This window comes from Nematostella vectensis, chromosome 2 (genome assembly GCF_932526225.1).
Source record: "Nematostella vectensis chromosome 2, jaNemVect1.1, whole genome shotgun sequence".
Lineage (NCBI taxonomy): Eukaryota > Metazoa > Cnidaria > Anthozoa > Actiniaria > Edwardsiidae > Nematostella > Nematostella vectensis.
This window is the reverse complement of record NC_064035.1, coordinates 13,245,266-13,256,753: the sequence shown is the minus strand read 5'-3', so window position 1 is coordinate 13,256,753 and position 11,488 is coordinate 13,245,266. Positions and strand designations below refer to the sequence as shown.

The 11,488-nt window shown below is 41.7% G+C and overlaps 2 protein-coding genes across 3 annotated transcripts; both read left to right on the top strand.

Annotated features, from left to right (window-relative positions):
• Nucleotides 1–139: 139 nt before the first annotated feature.
• On the top strand, nt 140–3,246 carry LOC116604470 (DNA-binding protein RFXANK). Of its 2 annotated transcripts, none has more exons than XM_048723703.1 (8): nt 140–645; nt 735–805; nt 918–1,028; nt 1,778–1,829; nt 1,946–2,059; nt 2,157–2,255; nt 2,338–2,400; nt 2,753–3,246. In XM_048723703.1, the coding sequence occupies exons 1-8, from the start codon at nt 342–344 to the stop codon at nt 2,959–2,961; spliced, it is 1,023 nt and encodes a 340-aa protein (XP_048579660.1). In that variant the 5' UTR covers nt 140–341; the 3' UTR covers nt 2,962–3,246. The 2 variants fall into 2 exon arrangements, with proteins under 2 accessions (XP_048579660.1, XP_032222773.1); XM_032366882.2 differs by having other exon boundaries at nt 144–645; nt 1,940–2,059.
• Nucleotides 3,247–5,936: 2,690 nt separating this feature from the next.
• Nucleotides 5,937–11,236, top strand: LOC5521764 (hemicentin-1). Its single transcript, XM_001641496.3, has 7 exons — nt 5,937–6,439; nt 7,372–7,707; nt 7,958–8,266; nt 8,479–8,778; nt 9,509–9,904; nt 10,259–10,408; nt 10,521–11,236. The coding sequence occupies exons 1-7, from the start codon at nt 6,376–6,378 to the stop codon at nt 10,997–10,999; spliced, it is 2,034 nt and encodes a 677-aa protein (XP_001641546.1). The 5' UTR covers nt 5,937–6,375; the 3' UTR covers nt 11,000–11,236.
• Nucleotides 11,237–11,488: the final 252 nt, after the last annotated feature.

Genomic DNA, 11,488 nt, shown 5'->3' with positions numbered 1-11,488 from the left:
ATAATAATACGAATAGAAATGTATCCTTTTTTTAAGAATAAAGAAAAAAGTATTTTTACTCGATGGTCTATATACGATAAAAATGTTTATATTTACCAGAGAAGTAAGTCCACCATACCCACCACCACCCCTGTAAATTGTCAGGTTTTGCTCATGGCGGGAAAATTGGACATCGCGCGCGCGTTAACTTCGATAGCGGCATAACGCAAAGTTTGTCTTTTCACAATGTTTTTGTGGTGGTGATTTCATAGATGATTATTTTCGTGAAAAAAAAGGCGACTTGATATATCAAATCGATTCAAGCAACTGTTATAAAAGTCGGGTGACAATTGGAGCCGAGAATGGACTTGCTAAAAGCTCTTGCATTTCTGCTTTGGAAACTTTGTCTAAATATCTTCAACAAATTATGGCCTTCTGTTTATCGCGTTTATAGCCATTGTGCTAGATTGCTTTTCGTATGGAACAAATGTATCAAGGTTACATATGGATTCATGGTGGATACTTTTTACAACGGGAATATTTCGCAATTTGTCTTCAACTTCATAATGGACAACGGAGTAGTGCTAAGTTTAGTAGTGATGTGGATTTGTTATCGTTATGTCAAACCCAACCTTCTCGATCGTCAGAAAAGGAATCAAGGACAAGGTGAACAGAAAAAGTGAACTTCAAGTTAATTTTTAAAGCTATGTTTTATTATTTGAATATAAATAACTTATATGGTTACTTATGTTTAGTTTCAGTTGAAAAACAGGTGACTGAAAGCAAAGAAAGTCAAGCTCTTCAATCTTTATTTGATATGGTTAAAGTGAGCATGATTTCTTTCTTTACACTGTTTAAGTATTATGCATAAAATTAAAAACACAATAAAAATTCACAGTCTATATATAATGGCCCGTCTGGCATATTTCTTTAATCAGGTTGCTTATAGACCTGGAGTTCTTGAAAAGATCATCAACATCTTGGAGAATTCTAAGATAGATGTTAATTGCAAGCAGCCCAATTCCAGGTCTGGAATGACATTATTTCTGGTGAGTGATAGGTTGCAGGTAGGACCTTAGGTTGGGTGGTAATTTTTAAATTGAATGGTAAAAAAGGAAGTATTTTTTTCTGTACTGTCATGCAACTATTTTTTGACACAACCGTTGACATAACAGTTGATATGGTTTATAAGAAGACCTGTGGCCACACAATCTTCATTTAAAATGGCGCTCTGTGAATGTGTCAGAAACCTGTCCTAATCAGGACCAGGGTTGCAGACATTTGCTTAGTGCACACATGCGATGAATCAACAAAAATACAAAGCTAAGAGACAATTCTGACGTTATTCAAACCATACAGTGAGCTGAAAAATAGGGCTGGCATTGTTTTGTTTTTTTGCATGTTTGAATACTTTGCTGAAACCCATGGAAAGGCTTTTTACTAGACCTCTAAACATTCAGGGGCGGATCTAGCTTTTCCCTGAAGAGGGGGTTGCTCAGTGACAAAGGAAGGGGGGGGGATAAATAAATTTTTGTTACATTTGGCCTTCTGACTTACAGAAACAAATAATAAAAAGTTTTATTGATAAAATGTGCACCAATTAGGGTGTTTCCCAAGAAAGAAATACTATTTCACTTTATGCTGGTACTCTTACTTCTCTATTATCTGGGCATTTTGTTAAAAATTAGCAGCTGCAAAAGAGATAGGTAAGGACATGCACTTGAAATGAATGGTATCTTAGGGGGTTCACGCCCTAAGCCCTTCCCCTAAATCTGCTATGCCTTTTCTTTCTCCCCAGTCTGCTTGTCTCTCTGGAGAAAGAAAGTTACTTGATTTCATGCTAAGACATGGTAAGTGCAGGGTTTCCTCCAGAAAAGACAGTACATTCTTTATATTCTTCTTAATTTGTTGCGTTCCTCATTCTTCTATGCATACCTAAATACATATCAGCTATATCTAGGAGCAGATATCAGTTCACAGTCAGCCTGGGGTGATAGTCCATTACATCTGGCTACATTTGCTTGTGCAAACCAAACTAAATCAGGAGCTGTTGGAGCTGTCACAATTCTTATCCAAGCAGGTAGAATGATTTCCATTCATTTCAGGTAGACGGAATTTTGTGTCTTATTATTTTTTTTTTAGTTTTGTCTTATATCTGTTTGTTTTCTAATACACAGGATGTGACATTAACTGTAAAAACTGGCATGGCAATACCCCACTTTCAATAGCTGCAACATATGGCAAAGAAAATTTAGTACGTTATCTTCTTTTCCAAGGTAAATTAAATGGTCATCACACCTATACCATGTCATGTTTCTATTACTTGCTTGCTTATCCTTTGCAATATTCTTTAATCAGGTGCTGATTTAAGTATTCCAAACAATGATGGAATCTATCCTGTTGACTTTGCCACCAATGCAGGTACTGGAAAAAGGTTGGGAAAAAGGTTGCATATCATTTGTTTTTGAATTGGTGGATCCTAGTGTCTTCCCTTGACATAAAAACTTTATCTGCAATTACATTTTATTGAATTAGGGAAAAGAAAAAGAGGTATTCTGAAGACAGATATAAATGTCTAGATGGGAGATATAACTTAGATATTAAAAGAAACTATACCTCTGATGCAAACTTGTCTTAAAAAAATACAACATTGAATAAGGGCACATGGGAAGAGGTGCAGGATGGGTATAAATGTCTAGAGAGAAAACGCATCTTGGATTATTACACCAAACTACCAAGCTGCAACATTTCACATTTTTTATAATGGTTTCAGGCTTTGTAAACATTGCCAAATTACTGGCCTTGACTGTTCCCAACAACCATGTATGGGAGGTTGTTGATCCTCACACCCCACCCCACATTCAGATGGGACTTCAGACACCCAGGAAACACCACCTTGCTCAGTCATCTTTTGCTCAGAAGAGACTAAGGCTTCACATGTTCAGAACACCAGTGAAGAGATCCCTGAAACCCGAAGAGTGAGGTGGCAACTTCCTGTTTTTTAAGGAGCATTTCTTGTGTCCTTTTAATAACACAGCATAAATGCTGTGTTGATTCAAATTTTGAAAGCAAAAATAGAAAATACTCATGACAACACTTTGGGTTATGATATTTTTAAATGTTTTAATGTGAGCTTGAAAAAAAACAATTTACCCCTTTCAAAAGTTGTACACTACCCTTTTGGTAATTTTAGAAATAATATATATTGCAATATATATAAGTAAAATATAAGTTATGATGTCTCAATAAAGCTTAGCTCTACTCTTACCTGCTTTCTCCTATTAACTTGATCCTCCAGCCGTTTAGCTTTTCTCTTGTGTACCTTATTGGTTCTTCCATTAGCGGTCTTTGCAACTCTTCTACCATACCAAATGTTTCTCTCCCTAATTGATTGATACTCTTGGTCAAACCCTTGTTTATTTTGTGCTTTCTCTTTACACAAGTTGTTTCCTCTGTTCGGCTCTTAACACCATATTACTAACTTTGGTTAAAACAGTAATCGTTATGTTGTTATATGAACCGTGCTAAAAGTTTTATGCATATGGCGTGGTCAGAGCCCTTTAAAATTTGGCGCCTCCAAAGCTCTGCTCTGTTACTTCCGTGTCTGCATGTCTGAACGTGTGAGAACAAAGTGCATGAAATGTTCGCCGGAACTCAGTCTAAAAGGAATCATCGTTTTGAAATGCTTATCTTGTATCCCACTTAAGGTCTAGTTATTGGTTGTTCCATGCTCTTGCTGTAAGCCACGCCCCTCCCAAGCTATAGAACCGTGAAACTACCACGCCCTTGGGCGATTGACCGTCATTTGTGTTATATGTTGCGTGTATTTGGACTTGTCATCTCTTTCGGCTACTCGACGGGAATGTGTTCGATTGGGGTGAAACGACGAATTCTAGATGTGCTTGTCTCTTAAACCCAGTACAAACAGGGCCCAGCATTGTAGGTGATGTGTAGCGCGATGGAACACAAGATAAAGCAAATAGTAGCGAATAACGAGCTTTGCGACACCTCTATACCATAGTGTACGGGGGTACTCCCTCATATTTGGTATACGGGTATGTGCCGCCCTTTAGGGTAGGGTTTTGGGGCTCTTGAAGTCTACGATAGGGTATCTTTTTTTTCGCTTGTCGGTCTATGGCAGGGTATCGTTTTTTTTTTCTTGTTAGGTCTCTGGTAGAGTGGGCAAAGTTGTTGACTGCCCAATACATACAATTTATTTAAACACCATTTGATTGACAGGGAATTTCCGCTTTAATCACGACTTATTGGACAACCCTTGTAGACAATAGTACTGGAGAGTTAATTATCAGTTTGTGTTAACCTACAGTGGTTTGACAAGTGTTAATACTAGTCACACTTTGTTATCAGTATTAGGCTTGACAGTGTTGTTTGCATCGTCAATCCTAGGATCTGCAATGTTGATTTCACAACCTAAACCAAGCCATTTGATACCGCGTCGTAGCTGCCTTGCGTTTGGAATATTGCGAAAAGAAACGTGTAATTTCACAGGCAGGTTTATTCCGCCACCGAATCTCCATCTTCCTTTGGGATCGTCAAAGGGCTTTCCCACCAAACTTTGTTTTGACCTAAACCTAGCGATATTTCTCTCAAATCATTTTGCCACATTTGAGACACCAATTATATTTTTCGAGTGGAAATAGCTCTGGCCTAACTACAAAGCTTCTCTGAATAAGTGTTATTGTATTTACCATTTCAATTCCTCATGTATGGGCCAGAATGTCGCAACAAGCTCGCTTTGGAGATGCCCAAGCTGACCTCTTTCGCCGTGAACCCTCAACGCGCGTCCTTTTGAACCTACTTTTCTCGAAACACTAAACTCGTCCCCCACGCTTGCGTCGAAAAAAAACAATTATGGTATCCCTTTACTACACATTCAAAGTTTTTGTTTCTTTTCGTCGTTATGTGTTCCAAGTGATGGCGCATACTCTATGCCCCAGGTATGGGTATGGCGTAGGGTATATATCTTTAGCTAAAGCGGTAGGCTATACTTTTGAGCTTTAGGTCTGCGGTAGGGTATGTAATTTTAGCCATAGGGCTCTGGTAGGGTATAAAAATCGAGGATTTTTGGTATCTGATAGGATCAGGTTTTGGAGACCTCGGCGTCACACCCCTACCCAAAAATAAGTAGAGTACCACCCGCCCCCCTCCCCCCCCCCCCCCCCCCCCCCACCAATACGCGAGGTAAAAAAAAAAATAATACTGGCATGCCATGAACCCTTAATGTACAAGATGACCCCTTCCCCTCTTCATACCCTCGCATTTTATAATGGAACACCTATGGGTTCTAGAAATAAATGACTTATGTAAGGCAAAAGGCCAGTAGCTTGTACGAGAAACCCGCGCAATGATTAAACACACTTGCGATTTCTTGGGTGTTTAAAGAATGCCGATCAACCACTCCTTTGTTATTGTTTATAATGGCCTTCTTTAACCTAGTTAAATACGCTTTTGGTAGTTAAATATTGTTTATCATGCGCTTATTATCACGATAGAATAAAAATAGTTTTTTTTATTCTGCTGCCTATATCTCCAGTACCCCAAAGAATAATCTGATATTTTATTTTGTTTATTCAATCAAAAAGAGCCTCAGAAAAAAAATCAAATATCTAATAAGGTTAGTGACTTGGACCGCTTAGAGAGCTCTCCATAGAGAAAAATAGAATTTACTCGAAAGTCCCTTGAGCCCTGCCTCCTATTGGTAGCTCGACTCGAGCTACCAATCTAATGGATTTATTTCGTGAAAATCCACGTTGAGTCCGACTAATATGCGTACCCTACAAAGCCAATTGTTATTTTAATAATTTTTGATATTTTTATTCTTTTTGTAGATTGTTTTCCCTAAGAGTTGGCTTCTATTAGCTCTAGGGTAAACTTCCGAATAACCCCGACAAGAGGGCTAAATGACACATTATAAACCCACAAGACGCTTGCCGCCACACCCTATAAGCCCCAGACGCTCTTGTAGTATCGATATAAACAACACGTTACCAGGTTGTATAGAGCTATTGTGCACGAATATTTGAATATATGGCGAGTAACGCGAAAGACGTTAATGTTAGGGGAAATTTGATAAGAAGATAAGCGATTAAACATCGCCACTCTGACTCCACTATACATTACTCGCGGCATATCAGGACTGATAAGAACAACGAGACGGGTGGAATAGCAGGCATCACTAACACTTCAACTCGTCGCCAAAAACCTCACTTTTCACCTCGACTCGATAACTCTGACCCTATGGAGTCGCCGTTGCGAGTATGCCCGTGATCTCGGGGTGTTGCCTCATCACGCCGACCTTATGGGAGTATTTGCATAGCACTGCTCGCTCTGATAGTCGTCAAGACTGGGAGGAAGCAATACACACGTACCCGTGACATGGATCGCGATGTAACCGCGTTAGTGATCAAGACTTGGGCAATATTCTTCGCTGCCTTACCAGGTAAATATGTACAGTCATATCAAGATTGATCTTCGATAATTTTCATGTAGGTTTAAGTGTCTACATTATATTTTTATTGACTATTTTTCGGTGTGGTGTTTTTCCTTTAAAGATTTATCCGTACTCACACATGATCACCGAGTTTATTGTTGTCTGTCTGTTGTGTCTGGATAAATTTCCTTGTGCTGTAAGAACGTCAGGATGGGAAAAAGCTTGTGACTAATTTTTTCTCATTCCCGTATAAAAATTACAGTTTGCTTTGGCAGTAATGTCTACTACGTCTGTCAACAAAAAACAAACAAAACAATTTCAGCGGACATTTCTCCTTATTTTTTAGCATCACATTTTTCCCCTGTTCCATCATTGGCAAAGCCAAAGCGTTCATTTTAGCATATCTAAGGGAAATTTATATACGCCTTTCATTTGACGTTGATGACTAGGTAACTGCTTAACCTATGGCTTTAAATGATGATATGCAGACTTTAGTCTCTATAGTTAATTGAGGAAGCTGTCGATCGCATTTCCTAACTCAATTAGTCGCTTAACCAACCAATTGCAAGTCAAGCCACTAGAAAATCTACTCTGTAGAACAACGACTCGCTTGTTTTCACAGTAGGGCGCGTTTTGCCGTCTTATAACATAGGCAGGTGGTACAGAAGGGTTATCTTGCGATTTCGCGCTTTTTCAGAAGAAAAGACTGGTTTTGTATTTTTTGCGGCCGAGGTGCGCGGGTTCCCTGCTCCCATCCGCCCGTGTTTTTCACCGCAAGGCAATCTCATGAGTTAGACATGTAATTTTGTTGGAGGTTATTTATCGGTACACCCCTATCTCCACGCCTCCCACACGTTCTTGTTCACGCAAACAGTCCTAACAAATAACGCGTCCCCCCCTGCAAATAATCAGAGCTATGTTTGTGTTTATATTGCACACAGTAAGCATCTTGCTCTCAGCCCGTGATGCAGCTGGAGAAGATATCAAGTGTCAAATCCACAGCTCAGTTGCAGGCAAGCCCGCGGCTACCCCTGGACAAAACGTTGTGCTAAACTGCACAGTTGCCGCAGGGCGCCGGGCAAGTCGCATGGATTGGTTAAAGCACGGCCAAGGCGTAACAGAAGGTGTCACGTACTGTCTGGACGCCCGGGGAGCTGGGCTAACGTGCGCTGTTTTGCAGATAGTTAATGCCAGCGCAAAGGATGCCGGGGTTTACGTGTGCGAGGCACGTGGTAAGGCAGGGTGGGATCGGAGCCAAATTCTGCTTCATGTATTTGGTAAGTGGGCGTTATACTAGCCTTCATTTTATCTGTTTATGGGGATGCGAAACCCGAAAAAGTGGACCTTTACTGGGTGAAAGAGGGGAGAGTGTTGCCAGGGATAAATGTCTCTCATTTGTTAGATATTTGAATGAAGTGAAATTCTAGGAGGGATGTCGCAAATGCACAGATATTTAGAGCCGTAAAGGGTGGAGGTGTCCAGGGGTCTGGGCCCCACCCTGCGCCTGCTTATCACCCCTTTTTGCAGGTCCACCTCGAATCAATATTCCCCTAACACAACCTGGACCATTAAGATGGCCGCTCGGCTCCCGACAGTACCTTGCATGCGAGGTGACGGGATATCCCGCGCCTAATATCACGTGGCTGTACAATAACATGACCGTGCGCCCGGGGCGACACGACATGTGGCACGGCGCGTACTATCTGAATGCGCTTGATCACAGGCGACTCACGCTCAATTTATTCGCGGTCACGCGCGACAACCAAGGGATTTACATGTGCAGAGCATCTAACGGCTGGGGCAAGGAGGAGCTGGTTCTTAATGTCACCGTCATAGGTATGCATGGGCTGTTCTCGCTGCAAATGATAAAAGGAAGTGGGAAGAATGGAAATGCACTGTGTATTATTTACGCGATCCCTTCGCTCTGATTGAACAAAAGGTTTTCACATGATGGTTTCGCTTCACGCTATCACAAATATTTTTAAAGGCTGCTTATAAGATCAAATATGCCATGGAGTAATGATTGATACCTTCTTACGTTCTTTCAGAACTTCCCAAACTTGCCGTGAATAGTGACTCGCAGTTCTACGTGTCTCACCGAGGCGAAAACTCTACTCTTACCTGCACGGTGACGGGAATAAGGAATGGGGAGACCATAACAGCACATTGGCGCCACGGTTCCTCGGCAAGCCGTGGCCGCACCCGTACGCAGACCCTATCTGGCGGCAGAGCGAGACTCGTACTGTTCCTCGAGGATGTGACGGCCTCTGATGGTGGATCCTATAGCTGCGGGATCAGCAGTAAGGAGGGCACTCATGCGACCACCTTTCTCGTGGTAGTAGGACATGGTCAGTAAACGATACATGGTCTTATTTTTCTCGCGGCAGTAGAACATGGTCAGTAAACGATACATGGTCTTACCTTTCTCGCGGTAGTATGACATGGTCAGTAAACGATACATGGTCTTACCTTTCTCGCGATAGTAAGACATGGTCAGTAAACGATACATGGCCTTACCTTTCTCGCGGTAGTAGGACATGGTCAGTAAACGATACATGGTCTTACCTTTCTCGCGATAGTAAGACATGGTCAGTAAACGATACATGGCCTTACCTTTCTCGCGGTAGTAGGACATGGTCAGTAAACGATACATGGTCTTACCTTTCTCGCGGTAGTAGGACGTGGTCAGTACCATACACAGCCGTAAGCAAACATTGAGAGGCACAGCCACGCCCCTACAGGTCATTAATAAATGGCATATAATTTTTTAAAATATTGGGGGGGGGGCACGTGCCCCCAGTGCCCTACCCCCTGCTACGGCCCTGCGCGATACGTCTTACCTTTCTCGTGGTAGTAGGACGTGCGATACTTGATAAATGCGTATACTTCAAATTAACCCAGCACTGTGAGAACCCAATGCTTCGCAACCCACGCTGTACCATGGGTAAACACATTAACGGCAAATCTAACCCCTAAGCTGTTTAAAAGTACATGGCTGATCCCTCTTGCTTTTTTTTTTTTACCAATGGAGCAACGGGGATTACGATACATCAATTCCCCATGAATTATCTGTTCTAGGGTTGCCCGGGATACAGGCCACCCGTCCACGCATCAAGACTACAGCCGGATCAAGATGCGTTTTGAATTGTATCGTAACACTCCCCCCTCGCACCTCTGTAATATTGTCTTGGAATCGAAACGGCTCGCTGATGGAATGGACATCTAGGGGGAGGCAATACCTCCGAGACTTATCAAGAGCTGAGAAACGTACGGAGCCTCTAGTACCGCTGAAGAGCGTCAGTAAACTGGGAAATGCCATATCACTAGGATCGCTGGGTGACTCGTCGGATTCCCGATTAGAGTTTAACCTTGAAATCGTGAATGTTACTGAAGAGGACAAAGGCTGGTACGCGTGTGAGTTGAACACAACCCTCGGATCAAACTCTTCGATGATATACCTCACCGTAGCCAATGGTAAGATGTCTTATTGTAACTGTGATTATGTTTGTTTCTAGATAGCGTATATTGGTCCGAGATATGAGAGGGAATGATTTTATTGAAACAAAAGCATGTTTGTCCTTTGGGTGGACCATATGTTCTATGGGCTCCGTGGTACCAATCACGTTACATTAATACAGTTGAAACTACCCCACCCCCAGGGCAGTATGGGACGAGTACAAGCACCGTGAAAGCAAGTCGAAAGGGGTTCAGACTGTACTCTTGTCCCTTTGGTAATCGAAGATGGGGATATCCCGGAACATAAACCAGTTCTGGCTATCTGCTTTTAGAATTCAAGGCTTGTGGTTATAGTCGTCATTCTCTTTTCAGTGTCAGCGGTTGGTCTGCTGCCTAAGGACTCGTCTAATTTCTCCTTTGCTGGGGTTCTTGGCGTGATTGCACTCTGCTCGATATCCAGTTGCATAGCGGCTTTTGCAGTACGTTACCTGATCAGGAGAAAGCGGTTCATTCACCTGAAAGGTAAGCTGTGACTTTCTGGTCTTTGTTGATCTTCATGCAGCACCTCTGGAGTGTCAAAGTCCTATATTTTTCCCCATTTCCCCTTATTTGCCGGGATCTGTTTCTCTTTCAGGCAGTATTTCCAGCAAACACCTCAATAACAAGTTCAAATACGATGTGTTTTTGACGTTCAGTAGCAAGGACGTGGATTGGGTTATACGTCATCTGACGCCTCTTTTAGACAAGCTCTGTCTCGAATACTGCATCCACACCCGAGATTTTGAGATCGGAAAAGCAATTTCGGAGAACATCGCGGACAGCGTGTACCATAGCCGCAAGGTGATTTCGATAATGTCATACCACTACATGGCAAGCAAGTACTGCCGCGCGGAGCTTGATGTTGCACTGTACCGCAGCACTGAGTACGACGACTCGTCGCTCATTGTTATCAGGGTGGACGATATCCCGAAAGCAAAGCTACCACGTGCACTTAGGAACAGGACGTTTATAGACTATAATGACCCGGAAGAGAGGAGACATTGGGAGAAAAGACTTGTCAAGTATTTGCGTGCTGGGACAAGGTGCTCATACTTTATGGAAACAGCATTTTAATGTTTATATGTTTTTAATGACAAAAAAAAAAAAGAGGCGAAACAATATAGGAACTAAAATTGAACAAATATGTTCTTATTGTATAAGATATATATATATATCAACTTTATACAAGCCTTGTTATATATCAACTTTAAACAAGCGTAACGAGCTAGTGTCTTCGTGCCGCCACAGGAACAAAGTCTTGTTATGCAACAGCTGAACTATTCAATTTCATCATAACAGCCATTCAAATTTCGCGCCCTATTTTTATGTTAATTTTATACATAGATAGTATATAAGTGATGGTAGTAATATATTCTTAATAAATCTCCTGATGAGTGGACAACCACGAAACAGGCTTGTAGAGATGAAACGGTAGTTCGCGTGTTTATTTAAATATATATATGGGAAATAACATATTTATTTTTGTTGCTCAATTAGAATTTCCAACTTTGTTTACCTTACGGGCTTACGGTTGCACGAGACGAGGTTTCGCTTCTGACTTTC